Raw genomic sequence first — 23,930 nt, 5'->3', positions numbered from 1 at the left:
AGGGCCTGTTCACATGATATCAGGCCCTGATCAGGTGCGGATCTGCAGACGCGGTGCTACTGATGCAGTGCGTTTTTGATGCGTTCCAGTTAAAAAATATATATATATAATTTTTTTTTGCTGTAGTATGGCTGTCAGTATGTTAGCTGCAGTGCAGTGCGTTTTTGACACGTTTTGCGTTTCCTGACCGTACAAAATGTGACATGCAGTATTTTTTCAGTCGCAACCTGATGTACGGACTGCGCACGTGAGAACTGTAGCCCATAAAACACACAGGGATACATTGGGATGCATTTTTAGGTATTTATTTTTAATTTAACCTGTCACCTCCAATACAGTAGTAGCATAGCATTGTGCTGGCTCTCCTGTGACAGCTGAGATGGGGAGGCTGTGAATAAAGCTCTTCCGTCTCAGTGTTCACACGGTGCAGAGTGGAGAACGGACGTTCTTTTTGCTATGCTCCCCACTCTCCATTCTGAACTACTTTGCCATGGTCTTGGGTCCCCCCTTATTACAAGTGATCTCGGCGGCATCTTCGAGATCACTTGTACTGAACGGGTGCTGGCTTCCCCTAAATGTAGAAAAGAACTACCCACCCTGCGGCTGTCCTGCCCCTCTACTCCCTGCCGCCCCAAGGCCAGGCCTCTGTGGCCTTGTGGGAAATCCAGCACTGCATATAGGCAACTTGTGGCACCCTCTTTATTCTCGATTTAGCCTGCTTGGCTACATTTTTCTTTTAGGCGTCACATTTTTATTTTTACGTTTTTTTGTTTTTTTTAAAGTAATAACGAAAAACAGAACATAAATCCCATAAAGAGATTCAAAGATTATTGAACAATTATCTTTTAATGTCTAGCTTGTCTAATGTCTGATCGATTGGGTGATCAGCTTATGGGTGGTTTCCGAGAATTTTAGAGGTGTAATGAGACATTATTAGGAAACCGCCAGAGCTGGCCACTAGACTTGATGCTTTAGAATGACCAGATATTACCAGCTGTGCCAAGTATGCCAGCAGTAATGCCTAGAAAAAGGTACAATGCAATTGCCCTCTCAGCTTCTACTTTCCAGAAATCTGTTCAATGGAAAGAAGAAAATAGTTTTTTATTTAATCTTTGACCTTACAGTTTTATTAAGCACTGATGGGAAAGCAATAGAGGTCAGCATATCCTAGACTGCCATTTGAAAACTATTATTAAAGTGGAAATGAAGACACAGCTGCCATGCAGTATTTATACTTGTGGCTACAGTGGTTACTCAAAGAGCCTGGGCACTTAGAGCAGAGAGACTAAAACCCCATTCGCACTAAGTGATTTTGTAGCGTGATTTCCGCTCAAAAATCGCTTAAACATGAAGCTCAATGTAGCTCGTCCAATGCATTTCATTGGAGCTGTTCACATCTCACAGCTCAATGTCGCTGGTAGCTCAAGCTTGTCGCTCAAACATTTTCCAGCAGTTCAGCTTAAATTGACAAAGTTAGCGTAAGGACTTGCCTTAAGGCTAGGCTCACACCTAGGCTACTCCTGACCGCACGGCAATCCGCACGGTTTTGTGCATGATTGCCGCATGGTCAGGAGTCGCCAAGGTGTGAACTGATTGCGCTGTGGGTGCCATTATTTTCTAATGGCACCCCAGTCGCGCCGGGCGGATTGCACATTTTCCCGCCTCAATTTCACTCGTACAAGTGAACATGAGTTGTGTGTCACAAAAAAAGGTACATGTTCCCTTTTTTTTTTTCTTTCAGCGAATGTCACCCCATTGAAATCAATGGGGCCGCGCGGCAATTGCTGTGTGCACTAGCACACGATTGCGCGTCCCGGGTGTCGTGCGATGTAGTGCAGGTGTGAACCTAGCCTGAATAATGTCTCTTGATCCGATCATCATCGTCTTCTTTCCTGTAGTTTTTCAGCTGTCCCTCCAGTGCTGGTGCAGGTCTCCGATCCAGCGCTGACTCTTCTGTGCTAGCTGGCACTTCCTGTCCCCTGGTGTCTATGCGGGTGCACACTGCTCCATAGAATTACCTTGTGTCTCTCCTCATCTCCCGGGCGAACATCTGAACTGCGCATGCGCCCACCTTAGACTCTTCAGGTGTTTGGACGGGAGCGCGTGGCGAAGACACAGGTAAGTTTAAACCTGTTTGAAAAGTTTTTCTTTTTAATGTTTTTGCATATATCTACTGCTTGCTAGCAGTAGATATATGCAAAAAACATTGAGGGTTTAATAACCCTTTAACTTTATGAGAGAACATATTTAACTGAATCGGTCAGCTATGTAAAATGTTTAGAAATTCAGCATAGGAGCAGACACCTTAAGATGGCTTTGTCAAACCTCTTCTTTGTACCGCTCTGGAACTAATGTAATCTTGCTACACAGGGCCAACTGTTATTCCCTGGTCCAATAAGAGTGGCCATTGAGGTAATCTTATTGGACAGTCTGTGGCAAGTTGGAAAGGCTTACTTCAGTTTAATCTGTTTATAGTTTGCCTTCCTGGCTCGCCTCGTAACCATACTCATTAAACTTTATAACAATCCTGTTATTATGACATACCTTATTTTAGACCAAGTGATGTCTTCACTCTCTCCCCATGCTGCTCTCTGCAATGCAGACAGATCATGGATGGTGGGAGATGCCAGCTGCTTTCTGAAAAATGTTGCAGTACCCTGCCTCAGTACTTCCTCAAGTCTCGGCACTGATGCAAGCATTGGGCTGGCGTTTGGGAGGGCTATCGGTCTGGCAGAGTGGGTGTTCCTAGGTATAGAGCATTTCCATCCTGACCCCCAAAGGTAATGTCCACATGTGATGCTGAGCTTCCATCATTGAAAGAGCTTAAAACCAGTTAATGAAAGGAGTGGACCAGGGACTGTAAAGCTGGAAAGAAAAGGGCAAGATAATGCTAGATAATGGGGCAGGCTTTATCTGACTTCTCCTATTGCACACACAGTGAGAAGCTCGCAGTGTGTAGTGAAATCAGACTAGGCAATGTCAGTACAGAAGAGTGGAGAAGAGCGAGTAACGTGGCTAAAGGTTAGTCCTGTGTTTAGTTTTAACAACTTGCTGTCTGGAGCAATTTCTTATTATTTGCACACACAAAATATGAATTTTTGGCTAAAAAACCGCTTCAAATCTCCAAATAATTATATATTTTCTGAAAGCAGAGGCCCTGTAGAATAAATGAAAATGCTAGTTGCAATTCTTTATGTTGCACGGTATTTGCGCAAATGTTTATCAAACCAGTATTTTTAGGATAAAATATACACTAAAACTAAATTTAATGCACTTAAAAACCGAATAAAAACTCAATCTTTTAGTAAAATATAAAAGATGGGGTCGTGTCGGGTAAATAGATGACAAGGTGTGCAAAGTCTCACAATTTGTCTTTAGAAAGCAGTCACGTCCCTAGTAGGAAATCCTGTCCACTGCCAGCATGCTGCATAGAAGGATCCTTGCTCCATGTGTGGAAGCAGTGTCCTCTCTGCAATGCCTGACATCACCTGAGTCAGAGCTAAACACCTACAATCAGCAGGGAGCATGCGTTTTGCTAATTTCACAGATATGGTTCTTTTTACTGCTTCCACACAAAGAACAAGAGTCCTTTTCTATGGCATGTTGGCACGGGACAGTCTTTTCTACCCAGGCTGTGGCTGTTTTCTAAAGCAAACAAATGTAAAACTTTGATCACCTTTTGTTTCAAATGCATAACAATGTATTTAGCCTTTTAAAACTAGGTTCAGTTGGATTTTAAGGCAGGCCCTGTGTAGTGAAACTAGTTCCTTTAGGCAAACAGAAGCATGATCTCTGGCTAACAAAGGTGGTGGCATGCATTAGTTAGTATCTACTCTATGGCAGGACTTCTATATTTAAAATGGCTGACAGGGTCACTACAAGATAAGTTGGGCTCAGTACCTGTAAAATACACTTAACTGGTAGAGTAAGCTCATCCATTTTATTGCTAGTTTTTCCATTATGTCGCCACAAGATTGCCCACTGCAATCATACCGAGCATCCAATCGTAAGTTAAATGGCCGTTGGAATCTTAAGTGCTAATTATTGTGCCTCCTGAAATTATCCACCCTATTGTTACTCAATGCGTAACTGTGATTGGGCTCTAGAAAATTAAAGCCTCAGTTTAATTGGGTGCATGGTGAAATTACTGTCAGCATGTCGGTTTTGAAACGGAAAAGGCTCTTTTGCCAGTTGGAAACCTCAGTACCCAGTGTAATTTCTAATCAACAAAGGGCAGCACTAAGTTGCGAGTTTTTCTATATTTTATATTTTATTATGAAGTTCATGGTTAATGACCACCATTCATATCCCTAGGCTTAGTGTATGAAAGTTTTTTTTTTTTCATTTTGTTTTTACACTAAAGCAGTTTTTACGATAAACATTTTGCATACTTGCTCTTGCAAATTGTAGAGTTACTATCTATGCTAAAAACAAGATATTTTTAAAGTGAACCTTAACTCCTATGTTCACCTGCCTACATTCAGTTAATGGTAGAGTACCCAAATACCTCTGGCTCATCCCCTTGCACCTGATGACATGAGTGTGGGCCATTAAATGAGAAAAGCAGGGTTATGGAGGCTACTGTATTCAAGCTCCACTAGATGGTTGTTGAAGGGAGTGAAGCAGCTTTCGACTTTCTCAGAAAAAGTCAAGATTTGTATCAAGATTTGTATATTGGATTCAGGGCTCTTGGGACTACAGAGGTGCATACAGACACCAGAGTGTGTCTTACTATTGATTTATTAAGCCTGTTTAGCTGTTTTAACATGATGGGGCTCACCCATTGTGTCTTCTATTGGGTTGGAAGTGATCTGATTGGTAGCAGATTTTTCTATACATGAGGAAGGCCAAATCATAAGTGTTGGCTGTCACTGCCAAACACGCTTATTGTGCAGGGCAATAGAAGTAGTCACATTAGAATTGCATACAAGAACTTATGATACACTGTCACATTCTACTTCCTGACGATTTGATTTCGAAGTGTAAATTTCCTGGCCGATGTGCCAACTGATTATGATCAGAGAAAGCCTAAACTGATCTCTCTGCAAAGAATTGTCCCTTGTAAATGAGTGTCTTTGGAGCAATAGCAACATGTTCAAGTCAAAGGCAAGTCAGTGTCTTAATTTCCGTACTAATGTATTGCTTAAGACATGCTAGTATGTAAATCAGATGAAAACCATTCTCTTAGCATTCCCTTTGGAACAGAAGCATTTTGAGTTTTGTGCAGTTTAACAATGCAATTAATCAAAATTTAAGGCTACTTGTTTCTAATGAAGAAAACATTGACCAAACACGTTTTCTCCATAGTTGTCAGCTCTTTGCATACTTCTCTGTATTACCAGCTAATGCCTTTTTAATGTGTCTTTTATTACAATGTGTTTTATCTTAATTGTCTTCGGTGTAAAATGCTTCAGCACAAAAGGAAGGAGTTTTGGTTCGAGCATAAAAGAAGAAAAAAAATCTTTTAAAGTGCTAATTATTATATCATCTGTGTACCATTTACAAACAAGCCTACACAGGGAACTGCTTTTCCAAAAGTGCACATCATCTAAATTAGGGTTAATTAGAGCCTCTCCCAAATAGCGGATGCTTCATCAGCAAGAGAATGGTGAGCAAATAAATCTAATTTCCCTTCTACGAAAATCTTTGCAAGCTTAATTACTATAACAACAACATTTCTTCTTTTCATTAGAGGGACAGGGTCATTATTAACACAGTGTACTATTTGCTATGGTGTGCAGCCCGCTTCCACCTTTCCCAGGTGCCCCCAGAGACAGAGAGAGGAGCGGGCAGCGTTCATCATATGCTGACGAGCCCAATTAAAACACTTTGATATTTTGTGTTTCGAAAGCTTCTCCCAATGTTTGCACAAAACTCCGGATCCTAATTAGATTAATTAAACTGGTATTATGTTAATGTGCAGCTCTTTTTAACCATTTAATTTCCAGGCACACAGAGCAGCAGCATATGCAGAGCTGATTAAAAGAAAATCTATCAAGATAATGTGTGTGTGCCCAAGTTAAATGCAACACCCCAAATAGTTCAGTGTCCCTCGCTCAGGGGAGTAACTTTAGTAATCTCTTACTATGTGTCTTCTTAGGGGCCTGAAAGAATAGGGTGAATGGAGGGGGGTCTGGCAGAAGGAAGTTGTAGCTTACCACTAGTGGATTTAACACTGTAAAGCTATAATTTTCTTAATGATTAATTATGCATTTTTTTGTGGTAGGTGCGGTGCAAATGGGGTCCTCTGGGTAGCAATGTTTTAAATTTTATTTTGTAATTCCTGCCTTACTTTGGCAGGGGTTTATAAGGGTGAGGAATAAAAAAAGTCCATGAACAATATTATTTAATAAAATCACCATTGGCTACATGTGCTGTGCACCCTGTCACTTCGGGCGGTAAGCAGCCTAAGCGGTAATCCATAATTTAGACAGTAACAGTCTCTGATGATGCTTTAGTTCTTTGTCAGCATTGTGATCTGGGGACTTTGGGAGGTCACAACCAAGGTAATATGTGACGGACCACTTTCATGTTTCAAGGGTAGCTCTGTCCTACTGATCCCAAGTCCACTGCTGATGAGGGCAATAGATGGCAAATACCATTAACTCTCACGTGGAACAAATCATCATAGCTGATACGTGAAGGAAACTTTTTTATTTTATATTCCGTCTGCAATGACATTCTTAAACAAAGTTGTTCTGAAAGTGAATCTGTGGCCCGGCTATGGATGTTTAAAGGAGAACTATGAGGTGAGTGCTTTTCACTCACCTCATAGTTCTAGCCTACCTGTGACAATGAGACTGTCACAGCTGGGCTCAGTAGATCGGGAGGTGAGCGAGCACATACCGGCGTCCGCTCACCTCTCGATCCTGTCACAGCTCTCTGTCGTGACGGGAGGGGCTGGATTCCCCCCTCCCGCTCCGATCCCCCATCGCTGACTGGCGGAACGGACGGGGGAGGGGGCGGGTACAGCTGGCTCTGCCTTTAGATAGGCAGAGCCAGCTGTCAGTCACGCAGCTGGGCGGATCACGGCACAATTGTCGGGATACGCTTCAGCTGCGGCGTCTCCGTATACCACGAGCAGCTGCTCGCGGTATACTGCGGCGTCTCAGTATACCGCGAGCTACAGCTCGCGGTATACTGAGCCTAGGGTGACGGGAGGATGCTAGTTTGTGTCCTCCAGTTACCCTAAGGAGAACTATGGGGAGAAGACTTAACCCCATAGTTCTCCTTTTAAGTGTTGACAAATTCTTGACAGGCAGTACATGATCTTTAAACCAAACTTTTGCCAGCTTCTAAACCATGGAGCAATAAATTCTGTTTATTCAAAGCAGAGGCACCGAAGTCCTTCATGTGGTCTTCTTACATCATCTCATCTACCCCTGCTTCCCACTCTGAGCACTTTCTTTGTGTTTACATTAGAAATTAGATGGCAGGAAGGCTGAGTTATTGCTGGGAGTGAGCGAAGTGGTGTTAAACAAGGACTTTAGTGCTTATGCTGTGGACATTTTAGGATAATTTATCCACAGTGTCTGCAGCTACAGAGGTGAGTGAGGGCTTGTTATAAAGTTCATGTACTGCGTCTTATAAATATATAAATATGTGACCGTCCATATCCTGGTTACAGTTTAGTGTACTAAACGTATGTTTTCACATTTAAATGGACATCAGTGAGTTGAATTACCTACAGGTGGAGATCAGTATACTTGTGTCTTAGTGGTGTTTCTCCATAGTGTCTACAATACCATGCATATTCTACTTTTTTTTTTGTCTATACAAACTTATAACCAAGAATTGTAGTAAAAGCACATCTGCAGTGAAGAACATTTTTAGCAGTGTTGTAGAAAAATAGCCTGTTTCACACACACACACACACAGCCGGCAGGCTGCATGTGGATCACCAGTTCTCTGTGTAGCCTGCAATGTCTTGAGCCAGGCCAGCCACCTGGAGCCTTGGCAGAGCCTGAGTTATCAGGCATTAGGAGTCGCAAAGCGCTAGCTTTAAGATGCGATGTCTTCTTCCTGTATAGCCCTGGTTATATGCTCTCCAACCATGTGACTCTGTGGGGCTAGGATTGAGGCTGTCCTTACCTGCTAAAGAGAGCTGAAGAATGGAAAGGAAATGTAGACTAATGTGAGTTAGGGCTCATTCACACTAGCCCGCTAGTGTGAAGGGTGGTGCAATGTGCTGTTAAATCGCATCACACTGCTTTTTGTTTTCCGTTTTTTTATTTTTTTTTATTATTATTGGTAGAAGTCACAAAATTACTTTCATTCAACTCTATGCACTGCGGTATGTTGTGACATGGTGCAGTAACTGCAGTGCTGTTGGTTTCACTGTGTAAAAATGTGGAGCACAATGCAGCACAGTGCAACGTTATGGTGTGAACAGGGCACATACAGTAGAAAACTATTGTTAACAATGTGCCCCTGTGTTGAGCCCGCTCAACGGGCATGGTAGGAACAAGCGAAGTTGGTTTTAAATAAATAGCTTTCATTTTACGTATGTTTTTTTAATTTAAGGAATACATAGAGAAAATCAAGTAACAAAGAGGTTTCCTGCTTTCCTGTTAATATATAAATGGCCCATTCATGCCATACTGCACCCTAATGCCAGATTTTTGTGAATTGAGGTGCATTGCAGAACTCTGCGTTAGGCAGCCCTTGCAACTTTCAAATTAAATAGGCTTCACTGTATGAAAGCATACAGTTTGCTACTTTTTTTTTGCATAACAAAACTTTTACTTTTTATTTTTACCAGTCCATCTGTAATTAATGTACAGATGTATGATCCTTTGGGCATGTTGTAGGCTGCAGCTGAGGACCTTTTTAAATTTACCCAAAAATATCTAAAGGATTTCTAGATGCATTATATCTATTGATAATACTTTACATGGTTTCCAGTTTTTAACCGTTAGTGCGGTTTATCAGCATCCGTTGGACAGTTTTGTCATACGTAAAGCTGAACTCTGGGCGCAAATACTTTAATGTGCTATCTTTAACTAAAACCTATGGTGCAGTATTTCTATGATTTTTAATTCTGCAACTTTGTACTGATTATCCAGTAATTCTTCTTAAAGTGGAGCTAGACTGACAAATTTTACTCTCACCCAAAACAATTATTTTTTAGACATGCCAAATGTTGCCAGTGTGCTTTTTTTTTTGTTTTTGTTTTTTAGCTCTCAGCCAAAATGTCATGCCCTCAAATAGCTGGTGTCATAGCTGATCACATGTGCAGCACCACAACAACTGCAACCCAAATAGAGGCTATGATGGCACCTTCCTTGAATATAAAGAATAGGAGGTTGTAGTCCAACTTTAACTGAGATTCATCCATTTCATTCTAAAAATGTGTATGTATGTGTATATATATATATATATATAGCATAACTCTAACAACAAATGTAAATGTGCCACTGCTATATAGCAGTGACGTGCGGTACCTCCTTGCTCTGGGTGAGGAATTCCCCAGCCCCGCCTCCGCTGGACAAAGCACCACCCCCAACCAGTCATCGAAGCTAGTGTAAAGGAGGAAGGGAGAAGACTGGGAGGAGCCTCCCTGTACCTCACTTGCTCCTCACTGCTGAGACAGGTTACATAGCGGGGATGATTTCCCTGCTGTGTAACCTGTCGGATGCCAATCTGAATGGAGAAAAAGCTGTCAGCTTCAGACATGAAGCTGACATCTTTTTCCTCCATAATTCTAGGTGAGGCTCTGCCTCACCTGCCTCCCCTGACCGCACGTCCCTGCTATATAGTGGCTGTGAAATTTCAAGTAAGTAACAGAAAACAATTTTGTATATTCTTTAACAACCACTAACATTGGCCATAGACACTGTTAATTTCTCTGCAGCCACTTTCTGTCTATCGTTATGGGTGCAGGCTTGCTGATGGTGACAACAGTAGACCATACCTGTATTGTGAGTGTCAGCACAGCCACTTAGTCTTCCCCAGAAGCACATGTGACAGGGTGACCATGCAGGAGAGCAGTTGGGAAATTGAGCATTGTCATCAAATAACAGAAGTACCTGCAAAAGCACCTTCATGGCTGGATGACCAGGTGTTATTGTAATTAAAACTATATTTAAAAATATTGAGAATTACTTTTGAACTTTTTATCACGTGCCTTGCACCATTATTTGGACTTTTGTTTAATTTACTTTGCCCTATCCCTCTTACAAAATCTCCTATATTTTTGGAGGGGCGCAAGTAGATAAGTCCAATTAATGGTAAAGGGTCTTCTTTAACAAATTGAAGATTATGAGATTTGAGTAATTAGGTTTACATCTACTTTATTGTGGCACCGAAAACCTATGCCATGTGTCTACAATTAAAAATTCTGTAACATTGTACTGGTTATCTGTTATTTCTTTCTCATTTGTGCTTAAAAGTTCAGTTGTTTATTAACTCCCACAACATGAGTTGATTTGAGGGAGATCAATCCATTCCATTATAAAAATGTGTCCTAAAATATACATACAGTACATTATTATACTTATTTTAACCATGTATCTCCTTTCTTTACCTTTCATCTATACAGTCTATATAAAAGACAATGTGCCACTATGTTGTAGATGTAAAATTTTAAGGACGTAACCGAAATAAAAATGGCTAATAAGTGCATTTTCTACTAAAGTAAGATGGATAAAAAGCCAAAAGTAATTATAATGTTTTTGACACTGCTCTGTTACTCATGTTCTTCCTGTATCTGCAGGTGGTCCTGAAACGGAGGCAGAGAGAGAGGGACAAGGTTTGGAAGATGGTAACAGCGTGACCAGCCAGGAAGAGAGGATAGAGGAAGAGGAGCTGGAGGACGAGTCAATTTACACCTGCAATAACTGCCAGCAGGATTTCGATTCCTTGGCTGAGCTGACGGAGCACCGGACCCAGCTCTGCCTCGGAGGTAATCCCAAACTAAGTTTGCAGGTCTGACAGGTGGTTAGCTGAGTAATTGGACAATGCAGCTGTAGGGGGTCTTGGGCGAGAATAACAAATTAATCATGTCAATTTTTTACAGATAATGTCATTTTTTTTTCTACTGTGCCTTAGGTAGGCCAGTGTATGGGTGAAATGGTATTGCTGCCTTTTATTGCTTCTTTATTCTTTTTAACCTCTTCTTAGGACAGTCCTAACTTTTATCACACTATTGACATGTTAAAGAAAACTTCTACTAAGAGCAATACAGGCATTGATGTGGCTGACCTCATTGTCTGTATCCAATCAAATGCAATCACTGTACGGGTATTCAGAAGACTCTGGAGTAGCATCTGCTGAATACAATAGCCCGACCGGGTGAATTTCTCCATCATCATAGTTTAGCACAGGCTGAATGGAAAAAAAATCTATAGTGTATGGCCATCATTCTTACTCTTTTGTATACCAGTGGCTATACAACCACAAAATAATTCCTGGCACCAGTTGTCCAGTGAGGCTAAAATGTTTGCACTTTTCCCTAACATTTAAAGTATTTTAAAACTATATTTAAACCCCAAAAATGTATAATATTGCAACATATCAGTCCTTGGATGAGGTTTTTTTCAATCAGGCTACTTTTTGCAAAAAGAACATATCTGTTCTTTTTGTCTTTTAAACTTCCTGTGCACTGAAATAAAAATTTCAAACAAGGTTATTCCCAGTTTTCATCTAAGGGGTTCAGAACACTTCCCTTGCGTGTTATGGGGTTGAAAAGAGCTTATCAGCAGCAAGCAGCCTGGGGTGGCCACACTGCTACACCGTGGATATAGTATAGTGAGTGAGCGTTTTCACCCTAGGAGCACAGGGGTCCCCGGTTCGAATGCCAGCCAGGACACCATCTGCAAGGAGTTTGTTGTCCCTGTGCATGCGTGGGTTTCTCCCACACTCCAAAGGCACTCTGGAAGGTTAATTGGCCCTGTATGCATGTGCAATAGGGACCTGATGTTCTGTATGTAAAGTGTTGTGTGAATTGTTGGCACTATATAGATCCCTGTAATACATAAACCATTGGGTCTATGTATGAGCTACACTGTAAAGGATTTGCCTTGCTAGCAATTTCATACAGCTGCACTTTTATTTTTTTATACTTTTTGATTCCGCTACCTTGATTTTGCAAACACATATGTAGCTGCCATTGGTTGTTGTTTTTTTTTTTTTTAAGACTCCCCCTTTTTTCAATGTCTTTGTTCATGATCATGGTGCTCACTTTACACAGTACTATGTGTAGATACCCTAGTGTGGCTGACATTAGAGCACAAAGATTTCTCAGTACCTAAATACTTTCAGTAAGCATTTCTAAAACTCTTAGGAAGGAAAAGTTGCTGTGTCTTCGGTGTCATTCTGTGTGGCCTTGTTTTCATGCTGTGAAAGCTTTTACTCAATTTGAAACCCTGGTGCCATAGTATAACATAGTGACTGAAGAAGGTTTTCAGAAATTGCGTTTTAGTGCATCTTTTATTGTTTTATTACCTTTTTAAATGCATTAGGAACGTTCATCTCTCTAACATAATGTTTTGGATTGCCTCCTTACTCTCCGATTGTGCTCGGTAAAAGTGATTTGTCCAGGCTGTAGACACTTTGCCCAGCCCATTCTCTCTAGTGCGGCTTCTGGCTGAAAAAAGCATGAAAAATGAATGCATTTCTGATGGGAAAGCAAGTAGTTTTTTGACAATGCTCACATATCAGCTCTTAAAGAGCCCATAAACATAATTTACCAGTTAATTTAGAGTTATTTCTACAGCAAACAGGGGAGCATAAGGAGTTACGCGGAAAAAACTTCTGATATATAATATAATACACCAAACTCCAGGGTTTCGACAAAACTTAGCAAAAATCGGAGTATCCCCTAATTAAGGAAATCCCTTTCTCGGAGCTGGTTTAGTAAACAGGTATAACATGTACATTTAATCAAAAAATTCATTTAATTGTAAAGAAACGAATATAAACAAAACAATACATCCATAACAAAACATTAAAATCAATTAAAAAACTTCCCTTGAACAAACAGTAGTTAATATTGACACGAAGGATCTACAAGCCAGCTGGTGTAGCAAAGACCTGATTGACACAGATACATGCACTGTATTTCATATATGGATACAAAGTATCCAAAGTTACTCACAGCTCATACGGGTTAGGGAGAGACAGTCCTGCTCGGATCCCTCAGTGCTAGAAGGTTGAATAGTGCTTCACTTCAAAGAGTGTGTCCTGTAGCTGTGGTTTAGGATTCAGAGAGAGGGGTATGTTGGTAGGGCTGAAACGATGTCCGCGCCCTTCCCTTTTCCCTTGCTAGGGGCTCTCACTGACCCGCGAACTTCGATTTAGATTGCAGAAAAAAATATATGTGCGGCCGCACAACGAAGCAGCAGCAACGGTAGAAGTGGGGGTCTCCACGGTATACAATTTATCTGCAGATTTTCTGTGGTCAGATGGAAAAGGTGCAACAGATTCCTCTATCTACACTTAACTGTGTGGATGGAGTTATCTCCACCTGGGCCAATCTGTTGCACATTTTCCATCTGACCACAGAAAATCTGCAGATAAATTGTAAGGTCTATGGGCACCTTTACAATCTAAAAGGGAGGGGCAAGTGAAGCATGAGGAGGTAGCTGTGTGGGGGTCAATTGTTTGAGAACATGATGGTTGAGTGGTTAGTTTGAGATGGGATAGGCTTCCCTGAAGAGTTGAGTCTTACGAAGAGTTATGAGAAAAGGTGTACAACCCAAAGGAATTCTCTGGAATACCAAACAATCCTGCTTCTAAACTGTGATCAGATCATATTTGTATGTTAAATTATTATAATTAGTTAAAATAACACCCAACATTTTATGTTCATCAGTACAGGGAAGGATGAGCTGCCCTGGATGCAAACAGGCACGGACAGCAGCCTGTACAAATCAATGATAGGCTGACTAACACTGTGTGCACATCCAAGTGTTTGCATCACTGCAGGGGCCAATGAGCGGCCCTGAATGCAACAGCTTGCATCCAGGATCACTCATCTGTCTCTGTATGGCTGTAAACACTCTTATATGTGTACACCCTCAGGAACTGTCAACGGTTTCTCCCGGGCACATAAACACATGCTTTCTTTCATACTGTACGGCCCTCTGTGCCCGAGTGAATGAGGCCTTACAAACACAATAAAGGTCATTGGCAAGAAAAATGTGAACCTGTTACGGTATAGTATACATAAACCTTAGCAATTCTTTTACTATTATTTGTTCCCTTTTGGTTTGTTAAATATACTGTTAAAAGCGTTTTATCTGTGCTGTAGTGTATTACTGCCAGGATCAACAGTACTCTTGTGTGAACCATATGTGTATCGTGGTGTGCTATTTAAGAAAACAAAATGCTGCATCTACAGTTGTAAGTGCTTGTGATTCTTTGGCAACCCATTCAAAATAAGCTTCCTTAACACAGCACATTTTAAGAGTGAAAGAAATGTCTGCAGATCCTTGACTGTCACCCTACGGGCAATGCCTGTTGTGCTGTAGTGGCATTCATTCTGAATGCCGCTTAACGCACCTGCACCACAAAGCACGGCAAACACACTATCATGCACTGTGGTGCGCTTCTTTGATAATAATGGTTTAATTTTTTTGTCTGCTGTAGTGCATTAGCAGCCTGTTTTATTTGTACTGGCTGCCTTAACTTAATGCACGTTAACTTGCAAAATATCACTTTAAGCAACACACTGGAGCGGACAACTGTGAATCCAGCCTTAAGAGATCCTTATGTAACCTTTTTCAATCTTACAAGCTTCAGGGACTATTCTAATATTGAAATGCATTTTCATGAAGCCATAGAGCACTTAAATAAAAGAAGAACAGATAACCAAAATTAAGCGGTTTTCATTTTTTTCTCTATAGCATGGAAGGTCAGACCCTCAGAAATAATTGAACACTTGCATCATTGATTGGCATACCCGAGTCCAATTACCAATTTTTCAAGATGTCATTATCCTGGAGGCTCAGATACTTTTTCAGTCAATGACCTTGATTATTTAAACCACTAGTTCAATAAACATCTGATCATGTAAAACATTGTGTTTGTCATCTGCTAAACAAGTCCACCTTTATTTATCATTCTAAATGAGATAAAGATCCGGTCATATTTTAGGAGCTGTTTATTCAAGAATCCAGACAATTCTAGGGCTTGACAAATGTTTTGTGACATCTGCATGTAACAGAGTTTTGACGTAATGACGTTCATGAATAAATATATAAAAGGCTTAACAAGCCTGGCAGAACTAAAGATTTTTAAAGTGAACATCTCTACGGTTAAGCTCATCACAGGTGAAACACATCAGGAGGATTGAGTCAAAGTGGTGTGTGATGAATACTTCTTGTTTCTTCAGTGGACGTTGTGTGGGAGTCAGAATAAGCTCTTAAGCACCCATCCTGTGAGAGTTAGAAGGGCTTGGAGAGTGACATCATTGTTTCTCCCCATTTAAAAAAAAAATATGGTGTACTGGGAAGTGTTGGCTTTTAATTGTCTGGTGACATCATAGGGGAAAAAAACCAAAATTAGCAATAAGCCTCATAAAAATGTACATAAAAAGCTTCTTTTTTTTTCCTTTGCAGATATGGGTAGCTTTATATATGTATATATTTGATGCTGTTTTTCGTTTTTGCTTAATGTAACTCTGTTGTTTAAGGTATACTGGTCCTTTTGATGTAGCATTTATTCTCAATGCTTATTTTAATTTCGTATATGTATAGCATACACCTGTAAAGATAAGCATATGATGTTATTGTCGCATACAAGCCGTAACAAGGATGGATTAAAAAAAAAAAAGTATTGATGCCATAACATTATCGCCACTGAGAGGTGAAGTTAAAAACATTGATTATCTCATTAGAATGGCATCTGGAAGTGGGTGGGATATATTAGGCAGCAAGTGAAAATTATGTCCCCGAAAATGATGCGTTAGAAACAGAAATAAAATGGGCCCAGAGTGAGGATTTGAGCAACTTTGATGAGGACCAATTTACGATGGCTAGACAGAGTAACTCCAGAACTGCAGCTCTTGCGGGATGTTCCCGGTCTGCAGTAGTCAGGACCTACCAAAGTGATCCAAGGAAGGAAAACCAGCGACATGGTCATGGGCAGCCAGGACTCATTGATGCACATGGGCAACAAAGATTGGCCTGTGTAGTCCGATCCAATAGAAGAGCCACTGTAGCTCAAATTTCTGAAAAAGTTGATGCTGGTTCCAATAGGTGTTAATAAATAGGTAACACAGTGCATCACAGTTTGCTGCATATGGGGCTGCATAGCCACTGACCAGTCGGAGTGCCCCAGGCAACCTGTGAACCCAGGTGCATGTGTGTCGCTTACCTGGGGAAGAGATGGCACCAGGATGCACTATGAGAGAGGGCAAGCCGGCAGGGGCAGTGTGATGATTTGTGCAATATTCTGTGGGGAAACCTTGGGTCCTTGCATTCATGTAGATGTTACTTTGACACGTACCACCTACCTAAACATTGTTGCTGACCAAGTACACCCCTTCATGGAAATGGTATATCCTGATGGTAGTGACCTCTTTCAGCAGGATAATGCACCCTGCCATACTGCAAACAGGGTTCAAGAAAGGTTTGAAGAACACAACAAGTTCAAGGTGTTGACCTGGCTTTCTACTTCTCCAGATCTCAATCCAATCGAGCATCTGTAGAATCTGCTGGAAAAAAGTGTTGTATGGAGGCTCCACCTCACAACTTACAGGAAGGATCTGCTACTGATGGCTTGGTGTCGCATACCACAGCATGTTTTCAGAACTACTCGATATTGAGCATTTGGTCATAATGTTGTGGCTGATAGTGTGTATTACACACACAAACCTATATTGCCAAAAGTATTGGGACACCCCTCCAAATCATTGGATTCAGGTGTTCCAATCACCTCCATGGCCACAGGTGTATAAAATCAAGCACCTAGGCAGGCAGACTGCTTCTACAAACATTTGTGAAAGAATGGGTTGCCTTTAGGAGCTCAGTGAATTCAAGTGTGGTACCGTGATAGGTTGCCATCTGTGCAATAAGTCCATCCATGAAATTTCCTTGCTACTAAATATTCCACGGTCAACTGTTAGTGGTATTATAACAAAGTGGAAGCAACTGGGAACAACAGTAACTCAGCCACGAAGTGGTAGGCCACTTAAAATGACAGAGCAGGGTTGGCGCAGAAGTTGCCAACTGTCTGCAGAGTCAATAGCTACAGACCTCCAAACTTCGTGTGGCCTTCAGATTGGCACAACATGGGTTTCCATTGCCGAGCAGCTGCATCCAAACCTTACATCACCAAGTGCAATGCAAAGCAGTGGTGTAAAGCACGCCGCCACTGGACTCTAGAGGCGTGGAGAGGTGTTCTCTGGCGTGACGAATCACTCTTCTCTGGCAATCCAATGGACGTGTCTGGGTTTGGTGGTTTCCAGGAGAACGATACTTGCCTGTATTGTGCCAAGTGTAAAGTTTTGGTGGAGGGGGGTTTATGGTGTGGGGTGGTTTTTCACAAAGCAAAGTCCATAAAGACATAGATGATCAAGTTTGGGGTGGAGGAACTTGACTGGCCTGCACAGAGTCCTGACCTCAACCCGATAGAACACCTTTGGGATGAATTAGAGCGGAGACTGCGCGCCAGGACTTCTCGTCCAACATCAGTACCTGACCTCACAAATGCGCTTCTGGAAGTATGGTCAAACATTTCCATAGACACACTCCTAAATCTTGTGGACGCCTTCCCAGAAGTGTTGAAGCTATTCTAGCTGCAAAGGGTGGCTAAACTCCATATTAAACCCTACGGACTAAGACTGGGATGCCATTAAAGTTCAATGGCATGCGTGTAATGACAGGCGTCCCAATACTTTTGGCAAGTGTGTGTGTGTAAATATATGTTTATCTATATATTTTTTAGATATGTAACCAATATTATTCGTACACTATAGAGAACTTGATATATATATATAACATTTGTCAGAGGTTTTGGGTTAACTTTAATTCTGCCTAGACTGCAATGCCAAGATATGTGCCACAGTGAATGAGATGTGATGTATTGTAGACTAGTTTTTAATGACCATTGTGCCTTTTCAATCGCAGTAGGGAGAGAGAACTCAAGCTCTCACGAACTTAAGCAGATTTACATCCTTATGCTGGCTGAAACATGAGTAAACCCTTATTATGATGCATTGTTACCACTGGAGCAATGTTGCCATTTACTCAGATTTTATTACTGTTACTTAGACTGGGTTGCCACAATATAATGTAGTTGGTTCAACTGAAGTTTACCAAGTAAAATGACCCTGCAGGACAAGCTTCTTCACACACCTTAAATGAAGAGGAGCCTTTGCCACCATTTAAAGACTGGCCCAAAACGTCCAGATCGATAGTGAGAATAATTGTGTTGATAATCCGAAAAAACAGCATTGAAATAAAATAGAGCTAATGGCTTCCAATGGGATACTAAGAGAAGGTAAATCCTGCTGTATTCAGACTTTGCAAGGCTGTTAACGCATCCTCCATAGGACTACAAATATATCAACTTCCTGTTGTCCATTAGACGTACAAACATTACAATATGCTACATGTTAACTCCTTCATCCTTGTTTTTTTCCCTCTGCAGTACCATTTTAAGACCTAGAATTACTGTGCATGGTAACATTTCTGCTTACTGATCAATTAAATAACTTAAAGCGTACTTCCAATTTTGCAGTCAAATTTGAGAGAACCCCATTGTGTATTTTCTTTTTGTAGTGTTCCTGTTCACACAGCATACCGAAAACGAATTTTAAAAAAAATATTTCTTACCTTTTTAGATGTTTTGTTGCAGCAGATTTTTCTCAGCACCTTCACAGTGATCTGGGGACTTAAATTTGCGCATTGTTTCTCTCAACTTCAATAACATTTGAATACAGAAGCTGGGGTTGTACTCCCCACAGCCCCCCTTACGAAGAAGGAAAATGCATTCAAGTACCATAACTATTAACAAAAATGTAGCTTATGTGTGTATCATTCCAAGCTCACTCCCATAATGGATTTTTAATCGCACGTTAAGTTTACTAATTTGTACTGAAGTTATAGTCTATCATGTCAGCGAGCTTGGAGTGGTGGCTACTTTATAACACACAGGGACCATGGGGAAACAACGTAGCCACCCTCTAGTAGGAAGTAGTGTCGGCACCAATTCAGACATGATTTGAGGATCGACAACACAGTGATGCACAAAAAAGATATGTTTTTGTTCATACAGTAGTTAATGTACTAGAATGCATTTTTTAAATTGAACTCCTGAGTTTGTCTCCAAGTTCGAGATGTACATACAAAGTCTGTATATAGAGGCTGATATGACAATATAAAATATATGTGTTATTTGCCTATCTATGAAAAACGGGTTTAAAGAATGAAGCTGATATCTAGAAAAATGTTTAACCCCTTACATTGTATTTTTTATTGTGGTCTTTATTGCCGAAAAAAACTCGGTGTAACTCTCTTGCTGTGGCTACTGATGAACCTTTTACAGAATTGAGGAAGGTAAATTAAACAAAAAGCTGAACTTTGTTTCATCTATACACCGAATATTGTTCCAGTTGTGCTGTGGAACATCCAGCATCCAGACTGTCTTTAGTAATTTTTTTTTTTTATGGCGGGCAATTTTTGTTTTTTCTATAGCTGAAACATCAAAATAAATACCAGTTTTATAGTGCACCCCTGTCTAGTTTTGCGGAGTACATGACTGACTGCAAGGCCAAGTAACCCTCACCTCCCACCTAAATAACACACTGAACACAGTAATTTCAAAAAACTTAATGTCATAACAACATTTATTGGAAGGTTGAATGGCCACAGCGATGTAAACATTTAAAATAATCGCAGAACATATGTATCAAGAACAAAATACTTCGGTCCCTGACGAGTGCCAAAAAACACCACTCACCGCTTACGGGGGGTGTACCATGACCCATTGTTTTACTGTACCAGCCACCAGCCGCCCATATGCTGGCCCGAGTGGGTACGCCCACGTTCTTACTGGCTACCAAGCTATAAAGCCCAGTAGCCCCACCATTGGCACTTCCCTGCTACTCCGCCCCTTTTCACTTTGCGGAGAGCCTGTTCTTCGTCGTCGATATATGGCACCGCCAGGGACCCGCCAAATGGACGACCAACCTAGAAGAAAATTAAGTCAGACATATCTCCCAAAACACGAATTCCACCTTAAACGTAGAAAAGGAATACCCATAACCCTAACTAGAAAAATTGTAACCCTCCTCCCCAAATTCCACACTTGCGGAAACTAACCCTTAGTATTTCAGCTTGTTGTTTTTTATGTTTACTATCGGGGAGTGTGGGAGGGACTGATTCCTTTTCTCTCCCACCTAAAATGGTTCCCTACCTCACACTGTACAGTAAGATGGCCGCCTAACTCCACCCTCCCCCCCCAAGCTAAACCCACCTATCACTATGCTAGCTGGCTCCTCCCTCCCCCCTTTTCAAACCCAACAGAAAAAAACACCCTTTCATCCAATACTCACCTAACTCCTTCTTGTTCAGGTCTGACCTGCATCAGTCATGTCCCTTCCTCTGCCTATTGCTCCACAGGGAACTGTAAATTTGAAGAAAAATATATAAATAAAAAGTTAACACACACATGACTGAAATCTAGGTTCAGTTCTCTCTAGGCATGTTTTCTGCATGGAGTTTGCATGTTTCTTTTTACATTCCAGAAACCCACTGGAATGCAAATTATCTTCCACCTGAATTGGTCCTTGCATTTGTCTATATACAGTACAATTGTGATTTGGGCGTCAACAAATTATTGAAAGCGGTAGAATGTATACATGCCTGTTGCTAGAATTTCACTCTGTAGCAGAGCTCTCACCACCGATCCAATTTAATCCTTCAGCTGATTGAATAGCAGGTATTTTCACTGCACTTTGTGTACCTCTTGCTGAACCCTAATTATTGCAGGACATGGTAGTGATGTAGGGATGACCAGGAGGAACCACAGAGACCAATGGAGGGAATGGGCTGTCTGTGGAATCAGAGGTGCTGGGAGTTCTGCTACAGAGTGAAGTTTTGGCAAATGGGTCAACAGACAGTTATGTACAGTATATTACGGCTTTCTTCACAGGTTAGTGCCTTTCTCTATTGTGTTGGCCCCCTAAAAAGGTCATTTTAAATTCACTGTGGAAGTGTTCACTGTGGAAGTGATATGAATGGTGTATAACCTCAAAAACTGGTGGGCATTGTCTAAAACCTAAACCTGAAGCACAGTCACCTAGTGAATATGTACTTTTACAAATATATATCTGCGGTAGTTGTACATTTGCTTTTTACTTTTACAAGGTTTTTGCAAAGTGAAGGTTCCACTAACCTGCTCTCCTTTTGGTTATCTGTTGTACTGATAGTCAGTATCCCATTAACACATCCAATTTACTTTACTGTACTTCAAGTGACTTTGTGCCTGTAATTCTTCTGCTCCACATTCCCCCTCCATCCCTCCTACCTATTCTGCTAAAAGGTGACACTTTTTTTTATATCCAATTTTTTTTCTTTTTGTTTGTGGAAATGTGGCCCTTTGGCTCAGAGCTGATACACCTCCCACTGTAAGCGGCAAAATAATACTCTTTGCGGAGAGGTAAAGTAGGCTGGCCCCCCTTGGAGTCTCTGATAGCAGAGTTAGGACTGGTGTAATAATCATGGCTCTTAACAGTGGCATTTTCTATGACACAAGAAGCGATAGTACGTCTTTGGTGCCGAGAGCCTGGGGGTGATAATAGGGTGAATTACCAGCCTCTGCTGGCCATAATAATTGGGCTTCTCTTTCCTTGACCCTGCTTGTGGTAGAACTGTATTAATACTTTCTATAGCAACATGTCTAACAAATGGCAGTAGCGCGAACAGGATATACAAACTATATTACTGGATTTAAGAGTACAATGAATGTACAGACCTAGAAACAGATGTTTGCTTTAAAGGCTCACTTTAACGTCATCCTGCTACATTAAACTTGAATTCTGTCTCCTTTTTTTGTGCATCAGCTAAAAGGTACCTCATGGTATCTGGACATGCTGGTATTTATAATTCCCCCCCCACAGTTGGCAAATCATAAGATCCATTTGAACGTGTAGATTTTTATTTTAAAATCTGTGTAAATTCACATTTCTGAAGCTGCTTTAGGCAATATCTCTACTCATTTTCCCCTTACTTTGATTTGTGTAAATATAACCCAGTAAAGTTACAGCTATTTTACAATGGAATATTTTTTCTACATCAGAAAAAAGACAATATGGCAAAAAAAGGCCATAAAAATTACATTGTTTTTCTAATTAGACTTTGTAACTTTGCTACTATATCTAATTCTGTTAAACCTAAAGTTGGGACGGATTTAATTACTAGGGCAAAGCAAGTGATTGTAACAGTAACTTATGATACTAATACGAAGTACTGGTAACTAGCCAAACAGGTTGTTTGATCTGCATGTACAAACACAAGCCGCACTCTGATCTTGTCAGCATGTAATATAATATACCGTAAAATTATTGTTCCATGTATACCTAACACTCCATCAGGTTTTGCTCCTCTCTGAAAGCATTTCACCCTATGGCCTGGTTCACATCTGAATGTTCCGTGTTTGAGTAAACACGCACAAACGTAAAATGCGCTTGCGGTGCCTTTAATTTCTAATGGCACCCCAAATGCGGCCTGCAAACTGTGTAGGTTTCCACTGCGTTTCCGTGTGTACAAAGCGGTAGAAAAAACTGATGGTCACTAGCCTCTCAAAAAAGTGCAGGAGCCCCCCCCCCCCACTTACCTGTCAGCGCCGCTTGTCACTGCCACCAGTCCCTGAAGCGTTCCTCCATCCGAACTTCCTGGTTGCAGGCAGGAGAGAGGGCAGAGCCATAGGCTCCTTCTGCAGTCAATCAACCTGCTGGGCTGAGAAGAGGGGCGTGGCCTGCCGCAGTGATGTGTGTTTGTCTATGGCCACTTGCCATAGACAAACACTATGGCTGGGAGCGAGCATGCACGCGTGCCTCCACAGCAGCTGCTTAGCTCTAGTGGGTCCCTGCCCCGTGGGGGGCGGGGACCCACTAGAGAACGAGGAACGGAACATTTTTTAAGTAAAACTGAATTTTAAAGGTATGTGGCTCCTTTATAAAAATTAAATAAAATCACTTTTAAAGCATATGTGATTTTGAGCCAAGATATATTTGCTACTTATTAAATTGACAGTGTCATCTTCATATTAAATAGAAAATAAAGAGAACATATTGTGTACAGTTTAGAGAATGTTTTGTATACTATTTAACTGTGGATCATCAGTGTAAAAGTTACCGATGTCGAGTTTCAGTAATTGAACAGGGAAATGCACTTTCTATAGATGTTTGAATCCCAGTCCCTTGATTTCTTTTTCTTTGTCTTTCAAAGTTACTGTTATTTTACTGCCACAATTGGTTGTTTGAAAATCAAATTTGGAGTTTCTCATGTGGCTTGCTGTAAGTCATATATTTTTATGATAGATACAAGTTTCAAGATTCGAGTTTCAGTTACACATCTTTAGGTCTCTAGGTTGTGTCCGATCAAAAATTAGCATTCTTGAGCAGGGATTGGTAACATCAGTCCTGCATCTTTCCATTATGCCATCCAAACACAGAATGCTGACATGGGTGAAGAGCTATTTTATTCAGAGGTGTCATGAGATGATCTGTGGGTACCAGTAAACACTATACAAATCATTCTTCAATGTGCATTTCTACCCTTTTCTAAGTGCCATTTAGTGTGGAAATGTAGAGGTGCGGTGATGATGGTGTGCACATTTTTCATGTCTCCAGATTGCATGTTTTTTTTTTTTTTTAATAAACTTTTTATTAGGCCTGAATCTTAGAAATTCTAAATTTTCTCCATAGGAAATTCAGTCTGATACTGGGGTCGGATTGTAAAGCGGGCTGTAAACAGCTGTCC

The 23,930-nt window shown here is 41.0% G+C and overlaps 1 protein-coding gene across 2 annotated transcripts in view; it reads left to right on the top strand.

Moving 5' to 3' along the window:
* Positions 1-23,930, top strand: part of ZNF423 (zinc finger protein 423) — a 246,657-nt gene that overhangs the window by 49,094 nt on the left and 173,633 nt on the right. For both annotated transcript variants that reach the window (XM_018565746.1, XM_018565745.1), the window contains exon 3: positions 10,715-10,903. In XM_018565746.1, the coding sequence (XP_018421248.1) occupies positions 10,715-10,903 (189 nt within the window). The remainder of the gene's footprint in view (positions 1-10,714; positions 10,904-23,930) is intronic.

This window comes from Nanorana parkeri, unplaced genomic scaffold (assembly GCF_000935625.1).
Source record: "Nanorana parkeri isolate BGI_ZX_2015 unplaced genomic scaffold, ASM93562v1 scaffold883, whole genome shotgun sequence".
NCBI lineage: Eukaryota > Metazoa > Chordata > Amphibia > Anura > Dicroglossidae > Nanorana > Nanorana parkeri.
The sequence above is the reverse complement of the archived record's forward strand: the minus strand, read 5'-3'. Positions and strand labels throughout refer to the sequence as shown.